The 15,375-nt window shown below is 41.8% G+C and overlaps 1 protein-coding gene across 1 annotated transcript; it reads right to left on the bottom strand.

The window, feature by feature from the left end:
* Positions 1 to 3,890: 3,890 nt before the first annotated feature.
* LOC119723261 lies at positions 3,891 to 9,648 on the bottom strand. Its single transcript, XM_038193826.1, has 4 exons — positions 9,565 to 9,648; positions 6,354 to 9,290; positions 5,782 to 5,929; positions 3,891 to 5,051 (listed from the first exon to the last, which is right to left on the bottom strand). Exons 1-4 carry the CDS (start codon positions 9,646 to 9,648, stop codon positions 4,852 to 4,854), a joined length of 3,369 nt encoding a protein of 1,122 aa, XP_038049754.1. The 3' UTR covers positions 3,891 to 4,851.
* Between the last annotated feature and the right edge of the window lie 5,727 nt (positions 9,649 to 15,375).

The following is a 15,375-nucleotide window of genomic DNA, read 5'->3' as shown; positions in this document are numbered from 1 at the left end:
GGATGGGATGCCAGCCCATCACAGGTTACTCCCCAGCTAATGCCACAACATATGGACACAACATAAGGACACAACATACATGTATGGCCAGCAGCTGGATTCGAACCCCGAACCGTCTGATCATGAGTCACAAACCCCAACCACTAAGCCACACTCCCCTCCCGCCACACTAACCCGCAATTTTGAATATCCCTATATTTAGCCAGAATCTCAGATGTATATTAATGTCACCCTTAGGGCACTCCCGCGCTTTTCTTATTCTACAGCGTGTGTCAATAAAAACGCAGGATTAGAAACAAAAATATTAAGAATATAAACCACCCCTATTCATCATAATGTTAACCCTCTTTTCAAAGTACCTTTCCTTCTCTTCACTATGCTTTTTATCCCATCTCATTTGGACAATCCTGTCCAGAGATAGAGTACATTGAAGAAGGGTTATAAATTCCAAGCTGGTCTGATTTGTGAAATCACACATACCTAATGAAAGGTTTGAATTCAGTACAGGTGAAAGTATTTGTGGATCACAAAGAAGGACATGTGTGGCAGGATTAGGCTTACATAATCCTTTAGTCCACAATCAATGTTATTAGTCAATAATTACAACAATGATAGTCCAGTTATTAAATTTAAGTGATACTTATCATCAGTTGTTTCAAAGAAAGTTTTGTTCTGGTTTAATTGTCTTCAATGCATACCTGCATTGTACATAACTGGTCGTTGTGTTAAGGTCATTGAATCAGACCAACCAGCTTCAGAAGGGCTTCACAAAACTTGTCATAACTTTTGAACCAAAAGTCCAAATACCACCAAACAAAAATCTTGTCAAAGATGAAATTATGGACAATCAAATCCTTATCAAATTAGGCACACCAGTAGCATAATGTTCTCAGAAAAAAATCGCTTTGAATCCTGCGTTTTTATTGACACACGCTGTAGGGTACGCAAACAGCACGCATTTAAACCTTTGGTATGGGTACAGATTTGAATTTGGATGGTGACACACTTACCTTTGTCAAACTGCTATCATCAACAATATGTCTAATGGAAGGGATGTTCGGATCGCCTGTTACACATCGGACCCAAACCTTCGAGTCTCTTACAAGATAGCGGTAAACTCACTGATGCTCGCTTCGGTATGGATGAGGTGTGGGTTGTATACTTCAAACGTTAGAGTCAGCACTCGTACATATATGACGGCACTCTTATAGCTGTTACAAGTCTATCGAAAGCGAAAACTTGGTACTTAAATGTGACAAACTGTTCACGTAACGTTGGAGGCAAAGGCAATCACAATATCTACAGGTCACTTTCTATCAGTATCATGCATGAACTGAAACCAGGATGTTCACTCGATGCAGCTCGACATAGGTGGGCATTGTTTGTTCAAACACTACTTTCAATTTCTAAACTCAACCTTCCAGGAACACATACCAATACGCAGTTTGTTGACCCTTTGTCGAATACCACACAGCAAAATAAGTACGCCTTTACGGTATCGAAATGAGAAATGTGCCAAAAACTCAATCGTTATTAAGTTGGAACAATCTAAACTAATGCTCCAATGATTATGTAAACGATTAACGAATCATAGGTTTCAACTAAATATTGATTGGCACACTGCAAAAACTGCAGTGTTAAATTTACACCACTGGTATCTATATAGGACCATCTGGTGTTAAATTTTACTGGTGTTGTCCTATATAGATATCGAATGGTGTTAAATTAACACCACAGTTTTTGCAGTGCAAAGAACAACAGGTAAGTTGGCCAGCAGATAGATTGCTGGCATGTTCGTCTCCTTTCATCCACTTTGCTGCAAATTGGACCACATTGACATATCATCCCTTTCAATTAACTGTATATATCTCTGGATTTTGGTGTCCAAATGAGATAGGGAAGACAGCATTGTGTTGAGCAATAATCATCCTTTAAGTGTATATAAGTTATTATTAAACAAACTGGGAGCTAGTATTATTACTATTTGTTTCTAAATGTATTAATTTTGTTTGATACACACTGCATTAGGAGTGCTTTCCATTTGGGTTTTCCTGTTGTTGTGGGCGGCCTAGCTCGCCGCGCTACAAGTTGAAAGTGCAGTGGTCGGAAGTCCTGGAAGGAAACGGAAATGAACTTTACTGACCGAACAGATGTCAATAGGATATTAACAGTATTAAGGGCGCTCTCTTCCAAATAAAGTCAAAAAGAGAAGCAGTAGTGCTCACAAACGACCGACCATAATGTTGGCCAATATGTTGTGTCCTTGGGCAAGCCACTTCACCCCCACTTGCCCTTTTCCACGTAGGAGTATAGATGGGTACCGTCTTTAGCTGAGGAAAAGCCTGCGATGGACTATAGCATTCCATCCAGGGGGAATAAAAATGTTCTCAGTCGTTTCATGCTACTGAAACCTGAGATAAGCGCCGGCCTGATGGGCCACATTGGCTCGTGACAGACTTTTTTATGCCATTTGCCACATGCGAAACTGAGATGTATGTGAACATGGTGTTGCTGATAAAGCTGTTCTTTTCAAATATAGACAAGGGAAAATCAAGACGAACATATTTTTTCTTCAAATGAACAGAAAAGATCTGAAAAATTGAAACGATTCACCGATAGCCAGGGCAACCCCCATTGTGATGCACATTTTTCCCTATTTGCAATAAATACCTTTATAATGTTAACATCCTGTGCCATCAAACCAAACAAGATTACAAAAGGCGCATCGCTATAGACTACTTTGAATGGGGGACAACACATTTGCCGACAGGCCATACGTTCTTAAATGTAGACTGTTTTTCCCGGTCACCCGATTCCGTAAAATCCAAAAGCAGTGCGGAGCTGGGGTGGGTAGGTGGACACCATCTTCCTATAGCGTGAACTATTCAAAGCGGACAATCGTGGGCACTATCGGACAAAATAGGTGGCGCTCTTCATCCAGGCACATTTGTCAACGGACATACGATGTTGCCGACAGGACGACGATCTTGCTGACAAAAAACGATTGCACGTAATCCTTTGATGAGTTGGAAGAGCTTGTTCTTCCTCCGCAGGTCACGCTGAACTCAAAAGAAAGGGTTCTATTGATTAGTCACCAAATTGATGTGGCTGGATAGTTCGACAGTAAGAGCACAAAATTCCAGAGGTCGTCGGTTCAAATCCTTCTGAAACCCTTTTTTTTCAATCTTAATACTGAAATCAAGATTGATGGCCTGATCAATTGGTTGAGTGTTTTTTTCTGGGACATGTTCAATGTTAGAATAATTGTTATGATTGAGGGAATAACTGGCAAAGGTCAAATGGAAATGAGGAGTGGCACTGGAGATTGTGCCAAGAAACTGCTAAAAAAGAGAAGAATGCACACATTTGAAACGAAAGATGAACCTATCGATGTTTGGAGAACGTCATAAGGTGTAGACATTGTTTTCTTATAAAACTGTAGTGTTATTGTTTTATTTACTTTATTTTATTTTATTTCAACCAGCCAACAGCGGATAACCGTCTATTGCAGGCTTGGTAAAAACACTTAAACATTTAGAGTCCGAAGACAGAGTCTTGACACCATGTTTGGGTTGCCCACTCAATTAAGGCCTGCACTGCCACTTGTTTATATCTCCATCGTGTACATTCAAAGAAAAACCTATTACACTAGATACATTCACAATTCTAATAAATTATCATGTCCAATTTTTTTTTTAATTCATAATTACTCATATACAGGTTATCATCCACTCTAAATGCATAATCTACATTTTGTGTTTGTACATGTACATGTACACCGGCCTACATGCATTACAGTGCATGTACATGTATGTAACCGGGCGATATGTTGCTACATGCATTTTTACATTTTTTACCATGTGCATTTTTTACATAAATGTTAACCCCAATTCTGTATAGCCAAAACGTATGACACTCGGCAGGTTTGGCGGATATCACGTCTCCCTCATAATGAAGCAAAGATTGGAAATAAAACAGTGAGACACTTAAAGTAATTGTTTATAATTCCCTAGCATAAAACTGTGGAGATGAAACAGAGAATAACTTCTTCTCCAACAAAATAATCCCAAACTGATGCCCTTTCACGACCTCACAATTTGTATCAGCGCGCCCCACCGTTAAAGTGGACGTGCCCCCTCTGTTGATTAACAATCATTCGACAAACTACAGTTTAAACAATGCTATGAAAAGTGTGTTCAAATTCGTTTCATTACATTTCATTGAATGAAAGTAGCGTCCCTACGCGACGCAGATAATATCTACAAAAATATAGACCAAAAGATATCCGATTAGAGGACTGCTTGTTTCTGAGTTATTGGTTTGTCCAAACACTCCGTCGACATACGAGTTTATCAAACTTGTGTATTATGTTATCACGATTGCTTCCTTATTTCATTTGTTCTCATAATTGTTTTCTTCTTTCCATAGAATATTCACAACTCAACAATCCATGCGACTGATACGACGCACAAGACAACCTACAGTGACATTCATTCAACCCATCACACCGAGTATTCAGTTGAGTTTAAACTGGGGTGATTTTTTTTTTTTTACAATGGATTTACAACTTTACATTATTAAACAATTATGCAAAATGACCTGTCAATGCTTGAAATTTATTCCACTGAATAGATCGAGTATTCACTCGCGTTTCCACTGGCCATCGCCAGGAGTGTTTCTTTTTCAAAATATTCAAATCTAAACTACCAATTATATTTACTTGATAGTCTGTTTCTTGTACATGTAGTTTCAGAACTGTGAATTCAGAGAATTCATTGGGTGGCCGGTAATGAGCTCCGTCTCAGTATAAAACCAAACTAGTGCGACCAATGCAGTTGTTTCCACCACACTTCATTCTTGTGCCATTTGTGCACGTATTTCTTGTATGACATCCATCCGTTGAAGTAAAGGTCTACCGAGGACTTCCAGCAAGTCGCTGACTGTCACGTGACCGTCAATCATCGCCCACTCTCGCAGCAGACACTCGGTAGGGTTGGTTATCCGCTGGCTGTCCAACACTGCTACGGACTCCACGTCTTTACCCAACTCGCCTATACAAGCCAAAAAAGGAAGAAGGATCTGAATACCGATTAAACGTTTCACTGCTGATCCTAGAAGGATATCATAGTGTTCTTTTTGCACCTTTCTCACTAATTGACCGAGTGTCACTTGTATTTTGGACAGGTTACCTTTCTCACTGACTGAGTGAACAAAGAAATTGACTGCAGCGGGGGGTGAACTTGTGACCTCTGGAATGGCGTACAGGCACTTCACCAACTACAGCTATCCAGCTGTACATGATTAACGCGGTGAGGCAATATTAGAATGTCTTTGTTGATATGGCTACCTAGCTCATCTTGAGCAAAGGCACTGCCAACATAGATCAAGATAGCTTAGTTGATCTAGCGCGCCGGTACAGTGTTCCAGAGGTCGGAAGCAGAAATTCAGCTCATAGTCCATTTTTCCTTGTGTTTCCCAAGTTGTTGAAAGTAAATGGAAGAAGGTTTAAAGCCAGGTTTATTTTACATTATATTCCTTTCCATGTCCTCCATTTTAATATTTTAAGCTTTGCTGTAGTTGATTAACTTGTATAACCACTGTTTTGGTTTTCAAAGGAATCTAATGTTCTGGTTTTTTTTTTCTGACGTTAGAGCAATTAGTCTTATTTTGGTCGTAACCGAACGGGAAACTATATAGATGGCTATGGCTTTAGGTTGTTTTTTTTTATCATCGGCAAGCTAAGGTGAATAGTCATAGTAATCGTAAGCTAACAAGTCTCACCTGCCAGAGCTTTCCAGTTTCTGATGCCGTGGGTGTCGTTAAGCAGCAAGCACACCTTATGAAAGAGGTCGGGAGGCAGTCTTGTAATTGGTGTCTTCGTAGTGAATGCTACCCGTTGTGGCAGATGGCAGGAACCACAGTCCGCATCCTGTGTCGTATGAAATGGGAGAGGAGGGGAGAAATGATCAAATCCAAATTGTTTTGTCAATGAACTGGATAAATGCCCGCTGTCTTCCAAAAAAGTGCCTGGTCTTAATTAAGAGTAGGTTTCTCTAAACTGATTTCTAAATTGAGCGAGCTACTCACCAACTCTAAAGTTCAAACACTGTAGAACCGTGCCGGCTATTAGAATCCCGCCCCTTTATCAATGAACTGTAGATGGCCTGTTTTATATTAGTGGTTTGTCTACCTGGTTGACGGTTACTGGGAAAACGTGAAGACAGTGGAGGTGTTATTCTAACCCGAGGAACGTACTAAACATGCCCACTGCCGAAAGACAAAGATGTGTTCACAACTCTCTTAATCAGTCTCCATGCATTAAGGGAGAGTTTCCAAGCAATGGATACACCTACCAGAGATTTATATCCCGACAGCACCAACTCGTATCTTTTCTGACCACAGAGCATCACGGCCGGGGACATCGTAGGGAACGGCTGGTCATTCCCGGCCATCTTCAGCACGTGGATGTTTGCCTCTTCTCGGATGTTGTTTTCACAGGTGTCTTTTAAGATGTCGTCAATTGATCTTCCCAAGTTGGCTTCGTGCACACAGTAAGGACAGCGAGGACCGAATGAGAAGCACAACTGTGGGTAGTCCCTCGCTGTTATGCTCTTCACGACGTTCAGCAAGAATTTCAGGAGATTCCAAACGGGATTTTGTTGCTCAAACGCCAAGACAGTGACCGATAGAAGCATCTGTTGAGAAGAACGTCTCTCCAGCTGCAACTTGAAGATGAAGCTGGTGCCGATGTGGAACCGGCACCGGTCTGCAAAAATCAAAGGCTTTGAGTTGGAATCAAACTTGTCTAGAATGGCATGTGTCAGGCAACGGGTCAGTAGACGGTAGTAGACGGTGCTGGGATTGAAGGAACCAAAGTCGAAATAAAAGACCTCCTCTTTACTCTGGGGTTTCCAAAAGTTCACCGATTCACCCCGGTAAGGAGGCAGCATGGCAGGAACCAAGAACGACTTCTGGGGGTATTTTGGATTTAAGACAAACGCCACCTGACACATGAGGTCATAGGCCTGCAGAAGCTTGGTCAGAAGTGGCACAAGATGGGACATGTCGCTGTAAATATGTTGCATCAGACCCTCTGTGATAATTCCACTACTTTCGTAATCTTTCCAATCTACAGCAAAGCGATGCGACCTTTTAGAGCCACGCGGGATTCGCAAGAGTTTCTTCATGACATCAACTAAGAACTGGGGGTCCAACACGACATGTTGTCGCAAGATGTCGTCGTCATCTTTGTGAATGAGTTCTCCAGCCTCGCCAAAAAATCGCAGCATGCTCTTTAAGTCGTCTTCATTGGTCACATCGCAAGTATCTCTTGCAAGGTCGCTGATTTGGTCCAAGGTCATCACGTAAGCGGCACAATCCGTCTCTGCCAGCTTTCGACGATTCTGAATCTGGCGATAGAAGAGCAGGTACTTGATGGGATATCGTTCCTGAGCGTATTCGGCGCTCTCGACCCGTCTGAATATTTGTGCCCTCAACTGCTGGAAATCTTCGTGAACTGGTTGGGAATTATCGACGAGAAACAGCGGCTTGTCGTCGAGAGGGTTTAGAACCAGCCGATGGCAGAAATGAGGTGTGATTCGACGGTGAAGTTCTTCAGTAAAACGTAACTTTTTAACGTCAGAGACGCTTGCCTTGTGAGTGCCGACAATGATGATAACAGCATCTGGATGACACGCATGCGCACAGACTGAATGTAGCCAGAAGAGAAGTTTCTGCAGTTGCCCATCTTCGTCAGAAACGGCGGCGTGTAGGTTGAAGACGATCACGTACAGAGCTCTGTCCGGCATAAAGACGTGATGGGTGCAGTGATATAAAGTGTCGCCAGCAAAGTCCCATAAACTCAGCTTGGTCTTTAAGACTGGTTGTCTTTGGAGTACAGTTTTCATCTGCTCACGGATAAGTTTTACGGGGAAGGTTGACTTTTCTCGCCATACTTTGTAAGTGTTGTGAAGATCAAATAAGGGATGTGCCATGATGGAAAGAAGGTACAATGTCACGGACGGCAAACTAGAGTTTGGTATCCTCATTGTCCAGCCTAAGATGTATGATAGGTACAGGCCAAAGATGAAGCCAACAATCTTCTTCGAAACGTAACTAGCTCTGACTCCGTATTTATGGGAAGCTCTCCGACCAACAATCATCCCCCATGTCTCTTGAATTGACATCATAATTCCGTTCAGAAACAGGAACCAGTAGCGTCTGTTTCTGCAGTCTCCTTTGAGGCTCAGTGCAAGTAGCCACGCCAGAAGGCCACAGCACGTAGCAGTTCTGTATTTATGCCACCTGTCATTGAATGTACAAAAAGAGTAGCATCCAATGCCAAGAAGTATTCCTGCACTTGATATCACACTCAACACGAGCATGTCCCATGAGATAACGGGACCCTCAGCAGCAGCTTCTCGAGTCGCCTTAATCTCTTCTGGATGAAGACTCGCCGAGAAGGCAACGGCGACACCTGTGCGACAACCGAAACCATTGGCTACACCCAACATTATGCTATTTATTGCATCCAACACCATGCTCTGCAAAGTAGACCAAATTGTCCGGTTTTCAAACCCGTCCTCCCTCTCCTGACAGCTCGGAGCTTCTATCAAAATATCTCTTCTGATTTTTGTGTCAAAGAGAACGCAGAACAAAGATATATACGTTGCCAACCGATACGCAAAGTTGTAGTTGTGCATCAAGGTTAATGCCCCGAATGTACACCATACAAATGCCGTATACCCGTACTTTAACAAGCAAAGTCCAAACACAACTACGAACAAACAAAATAGCTGTAGACCTATTTTCATTAAATCGGGCAACGTGTGCGTTTGTGTGGGGTCGTTCTTCCTCGATGTATCAGATCCGAGTGTCGTTGCCTTAATAGCCGACGACATTTCACCAAGGGCAGTCACCACTGAGGCACATTGCTGTATGTCATCTGCCTTGGCGCCTTCGGATTCGTTCCACTGTTTGTCCACGTTGGTCACGTGACACATGCGCGTCTCAATCCCCTCAGTCGGCTGTTCCCGGATGTCAAACTCCCTTCCCATGAGCCGGTTCAGAAGACTGGTTTTACCGGCACGAGGCTCCCCGAGTATCAGGACCCGGGCTCGGTTGGTTGGTAGCTGACCGTCCGCCTGCGCTGCTGCATATGCCTCTCTCAGGGATTTATCCTTCAACAACTCAGTGAGATGAAGACTTCTACTGAAGTCTGAAATCGGAGCCAGAGCCTCTACAGAATCGCTGTTGCGCCCCGTTGAAGATAATTTCGTGATGTTCATTGTCTAAAATTGAAATAAATAGACGAAAAATTTAGGATTCATTTTAATTTTAAAAAAATGTCATTTTTCATCATGACTATGCATGCTCATATCAATGCACACAGAAATGCTTCTCTGATTTCGAACGAAACGAATCACAGTAACACAGAGTGCTGCTCAGTTTCAATAACCTTCACGGAAGTGAGAACATCTATAGCCAGTGGGTGTTTTCCCAGCAATGTTTGTTATTCTTTCGGGAGTCTGTGAACAGACAATGGTTTGCTTCGAGTAAGCCAACCATTGTGCGAACAATGGTTTGCACAATGGTTTGCTGCTCGATTGGCGTCCATGGCGATTTCGCAATTTCTATGGAGTTCCCCATCTTGCGCTTTTGGCGCTATAAGATCTTTGGTGTGCACGAAGGGAGCTGCCAACATTGGTCAGAGATTTAGTTTCTGCGGGATATTGCTTTCCATTATTCTGAATAAAAAAGGGTATAAACACGTCTTAAATGGAAAATCCGCCCACTGAATGAAGTTAAGGTCCCGACGTTTTATAGTAAAATTTATCCGAGTAGATTGAGTGTTCACTCGAGCGCCGACCGAAATTATTCTTTTTCAATTTGAACAACAAAATGAGCATGTTCATGGGTTTTTTTGGTGAAATAAGTAACAGCCAAAGCTTTTGCACCTTATTAAATTTGTGGATCAATTTCGGTGCTTTAAACGGAAAAACAGCACAAAGAGCAGAATCGTATGCCTTATAATGATGTTTTCATGAGTCAGATTCAATTTCCTCTTGCCCGAGGTGAACAGAATTGCACCAAGACGTTTACCAGGAGCACTTTAGCGAACTGTTAGAAAGGTTATTTGGGCCTACAGGCTATCGAAACTGCCTATTATAATGCCTTTGTATGTTTATACAATGACTTTAGTGGTTTAAAGTCCTGGTGAATACTGACTCTCACGAATTTTGGAATGTGGTGCCACGACGCATACGTGTTTGGCATCTTACACTCCTTCACAAAACAAAAAACACTAAGTGACTTCATGCAAGGACCATAATATTATGGTCGCTTTTTGCTTTTTTAAATAAGCTACCCTTTTTGAAAAAAATACTTTGATTGGATTGAACACAAAAAGTAACACTTTTATACACAAAAGTACATTTTAAGTAATTAATTTCATTCTGTTTTATCGTGTTAATATACTATTTTAATTGGTGTTACTTTTATTATGCTGACACAATAAGGAAATCTATATCCACATGAATACAGAAGCTTGGACTATGTAATAAATGTAAAGAAAATACTAAAACCGAATAGTTAAAACTATCTTCTTCATAGACATTTCCTCTCACACACGCAATATAATATTAAACTAAATTACTAATTCCATTTACCGTGCATGACGTATTGGGAACTCTCAAAAGAGAATGAACGCATTCACCATGAGGAGATAAGCAGTGTTCAAGATGAAATGACGAGCATAACAATCCTAATTCCAATGCTATAATCAGTACCATATCAGTATTGGCAAAAATACGCATATTTGCAGAAAATCCTTTTTTTTTCCTTTTTTTTTTAAATGATTGTGAAGTTTAGGACACTTTTTCCACTTGCATGAATACAATCTACTTGTTAGTTATTTGTTGTGCCACATTCAGAACGAACAGCTAAGTCGTAGAAAAAAACTGCAGCTGGTTTTTTTTGCGGGAAATCTGGGGTTAAGAGGACAAAAAAATACGAGACTGCGCAATACCCCGCTTTACACGTCAATGCAGTGGCGGGATAGGGGTCAAGGTCGGGTTTTGACCGAGCCAAACGTGACGCGCGCCAAAACGTGACGCGCGTGCAAGGGCGGATCCGGGGGGAGGGGGCAAGGGGGCCATGCCCCCCCCCCCATAAAAAAACCCATTTTGTTTTATGTGACGTCGCAATAAAGGCAGGCCATGAGTACACCACCATCTTTTCCTCAAAAAAAACATTGGTTAAAGTGGTCAGAAATTGCCTCAGATCGCACCACAGAGCATCTAGAATCCAAGAAAATGTCGGGGCCCTTAAGCGGGTCCCGAACCCCACGCCATAATTTTGTTGACTCAATTTTTGGGGACCATAATTTTTTGCCCCCCCCCCTCAATTGTGTTCTGGATCCGCCCTTGCGCGCGTGACGCCTGTTTTAATAACTAGTTTGCCAACTTCATACCGAGGGGAGCTAATATTGACTATATCCACCCGAAATATACCAGGTAAACTTTTTTTCACTATACCTCATACATATTCAGTTGCCGAATTTTCCCGTTGCAGTACGCACATCGGCATATACTCTCTGAGAATCTTGTCCCAGCTCACCAGAAGAAGATTATTGCGGAACCTCAGAAAAGTTCAGTTTGTTTGCAATTCATAACTTCTAAGAGTTTACTTCGCATCGTGGAAAGCTTTTTAGTAGACGAGGCATCTTTATTGTCCACAATATTCTCCAGTTCGGCATCATTGAGCTTGCTGATTAACATTTACGTGTGCCGCAATCTTTACATGTGTAGCTAGCTAGCTAGGGCGATGTTGGCGCGTGCCAACTACACCCGTGCGACAGTTCCACTATTGCTTCGTAAAGCGCTGGCGTAGTAGACATTCGCACGGGTAACCCTATGATCTCTAGTCTGGTTGACAATTTCCCCCGACGCCTAGACGTCTAAATTGTAGGTCAGGCAGCCAACGGGGCTAAAAATAAACATGACGACATTGACGGCCCTTTTTCAAAGCTCGGCTTCGTTTCCGAATTCGCTTTATCACGTTTTGAAAAACATTACCTGCTTCATTGTCACACATTTTGATATTTCAGTAAGAAAACATTGACGAAGGTTGACCTATAATCTTAAAAGTTAGGGACCGAAATATCATCTTAGCAGGCAAAGCCAAAATGGAGACCAGGCCGAGTTTTGGGAAAACCCCATAAACCGTCGCCAGATTTAAATACGCAACAAAGCTCACCCCTCGTACGATCCTAGTGCACATTTATTGATGCACAAAATCGTCATTGAATTTTAAGTTTCTTGATCCAATTTATGAAAATTAATTATCAACTTAGTTTTTAAATTTTTAATAAGCAAGGTAGTTAAATAAAACCTATTTTATACCCAGAAATTCCCGGGCGCTTTCTGAGATTTCGACAAAATCTATTCGGCAAACTTCGGTCATTTTCGGAAAAAGGAGGCATTCCTCCCGTTTTAGTCACGTGCCGTATATATATTTTGTATAGATACTAACGGCTACCCAACCTCGTCCCCAGTGCTTACTTTATTTCCAACCGCGTTTCCAATAGTAAACCCTGGATAGGAAACTTTCTTCCTGTATCCATATTCGATTCTGCAGTTGGCTAGAAATGGATTTTTATTGTGTACTTGGTGTTGTTATTCAAAACGTGCAGTACGTGTTTTCGGGATCATTCGTCCACGCCTTTTCAAAAATACTCATTTCCTTTCCAATTTGTTCATATTAATATGAAATGTGATACTGCATATTGTTTCGATAAGATCGTAACAGTTTAATTAAATAAATCGTGTTTTCGTAACGCACGCCATGCTCGCGCTGCGACGAATTGACTCTGTTTTTTTCCCCAGACACCGCATACAAAAACAAGCGCTAATGTAACGCATATCCAGGCACCAGACTATTCCTCATTTGCATACGTGTTCAAAAATCTTGCAAAATGATCCAATAATGTCCACAAACTATTGTATTTACAACTGTACTGTATTGCAAACGAACTGAACTAGTGAATTTGAGCAATAATATTTTTTGGGTGAACTGGACAAGTTTCTCCGAAGATTTTAATTAAGTTGCATTCGGCAACGAAAAACAAATCGGCAACTGCATATGTATGAGGCATAGTAAAACAAATATATTATGGTTTATTTGGTGTGGACAGTCGATATTAGCTCCCCTCGGTATTGGAAGTTGACAAACTATTACTAGTTTGTCAACTTCCAATACTACACCCGTGCGAAAGTTCCACGATTGCTTTGTGAAGCGAATGCGTAGTATACTGTTCCACGGGTAACCCGTGCGACATGCAGTCTACTACGCATGCGTATTTACCCTAAACAGCAAAAATAACATCTGGCATGTGACGGTGAATTGACCAGTGAGAGTTCGGCTCTCGATCACGAATATGCATGAGGTATAGTAATAATTCATATTGAATACCAATACTATTACGTTTAGAAGTGGTACTGCGAGCTCTAAATTGACAAATACTCACAGACACTCCGACACATGTACACACAGTCACCAACAGCCGCATGTGCCAGGCACTGGGTTCCCAATGTATGCCTAGCCTACGATGCTAACCAGCCAATACCACGCACTCGATAGGCTAAATTAATACACTAATATCTCGCGAGATAGCGGCCAACTCACTGATGCAATGTCGTCTACCCGCTTATGGCGTCGGTGGATGAGGTGTAAGCTGCATCCAACATTACACTCATCACCCGTATAAATGATCCATTGCACTCTTCCAGCTTTGGACTCTACGAGCCAACAGGCCTATTGAAGGCGAAAACTTGTTGCTTTAAATTGTTCACGTTGGAGGCAAACAAATGCACGATATTGCAAATCATCCCTGCCGATATGAACTGAAACCAGGATGTTCACTTAAGCAGTGAACCAAAGTCCGGGTTGCGTGGGCACTGTTTAGTTATTCATTATCGGTTTTAACACAAACTTTAGATGAACGGAACAAAACTGAGCAGACTTTTGACGTTTTGTTGAGTACTACCCACACACAACAAAATACGCAGGCAAATTCACGATCCTGAAATGAGAGATGCGCCTAAATAAAAAAACCTGCAAACAACAAAGTCTGAAATCACTTAATGAAAACACTTGAAATGCCATAAACGTTGTCAATTCTTCCCTCAGTTAAGCGTTTAAAAAATATGATGCCTCTGGCAGTCTTCAATACTAATTCAATACTGGAATACTAATCACGCAACGAAATATGACAGTGATCCCATATTTTAAAAATACCCTTTCCTTTCGTGGAGCGCTGTCGTCCAATGGTTACGGTGGTCGACTCACGTGCCGTGGTACGTGGATTCGAACCCTGACGGGAAACATGGTGCGTGTGTTCTTGGGTAAGATATTTAACTACTCTCTCCGCTTCTCTCCACCCAGGAGTATGAATGGGTGCCTGTGAGGGTAGAGACCAGAATGTTCTGATCTCGAGATGCTGCAAAAACTGATCTCATAACCTGATGAACAGGGGTAATAGACGTGAAGCGCTTTGAGACCTTTGGTATAAGAGCTATACAAGCACCACATTATTATTATCAGTAGTATTATTATTTGGGTATCCACACTGCGAAACAGATGGCCCGACAAAAAAAAAAACGAAAGAGAAGCTTTAATAGTGGTTGTTGTAAGATTATTATACAAGAAAATTAAAAAGTTGGTTTCGTTTTCTGACTGGATTTTATTTATAAGCCATATTTACAAACTCAAAATGTTCAGTGGAAAATAATTTCAGTGGAAAAACAAATAATCCAAACATACTTTAGACTGGTATCACAATATTCTAACTGATTGCAAATAATACATTCAGGGAACTGCGTTAGCGGAGTACACTAAAAAAAATTAAGAAATACTCCCAGACTGTTGCTCGTATTAAAATTGGAGTAAACAGTGCAGGAGGCACAGCATCAATCTAAGTACAGATTCTACAAAATTAATATAATGAAACATTAGCCCCGCCCACTGGTGCTTTGACCAATCACAGTCGCGAATAATGTCCGACATACGTACACAAAAGTCCGATGCACGTGCACGCGCGTATGACGCGCACAGCTGGAACATGCAGTATCCGGTTCGTTATCCGGTTCGTTAGTAAAAACGTCATACACGCGCGACCACCATGGATTACTAGCGCCCATTGGCTACAAACGCCCGAGCTGCGTTAGCTTCCGGTTCCAATCGTGCAGAAAGTGCTGGAGGTGACGTCACACTAACGAACCGGATAGTAAAAGCGTCATACACGCGCGCGCACCACTGATTACTAGCGACTATTGGATAAACGCTGGAGGTGCGTAAGCATACGGTTCCATTCGTGCT

Source organism: Patiria miniata, unplaced genomic scaffold, assembly GCF_015706575.1.
Source record: "Patiria miniata isolate m_02_andy unplaced genomic scaffold, ASM1570657v1 HiC_scaffold_16, whole genome shotgun sequence".
Taxonomy (NCBI): Eukaryota; Metazoa; Echinodermata; class Asteroidea; order Valvatida; family Asterinidae; genus Patiria; species Patiria miniata.
Note: the sequence above shows the minus strand (reverse complement) of the source record. Positions and strands in the feature narration are given on the sequence as shown.

Excerpts from the sequence above, each read along its gene's own strand:
- LOC119723261 (XM_038193826.1), bottom strand. The coding sequence starts at position 9,648 with ATGGGGAACTCCATAGAAATTGCGAAATCGCCATGGACGCCAATCGAG. Across the intron at positions 9,291-9,564 it reads AAACCATTGTTCGCACAATG|ACAATGAACATCACGAAATT; the intron begins GTTGGCTTACTC and ends TTTCAATTTTAG. Across the intron at positions 5,930-6,353 it reads TGTCGGGATATAAATCTCTG|GATGCGGACTGTGGTTCCTG; the intron begins GTAGGTGTATCC and ends CATACGACACAG.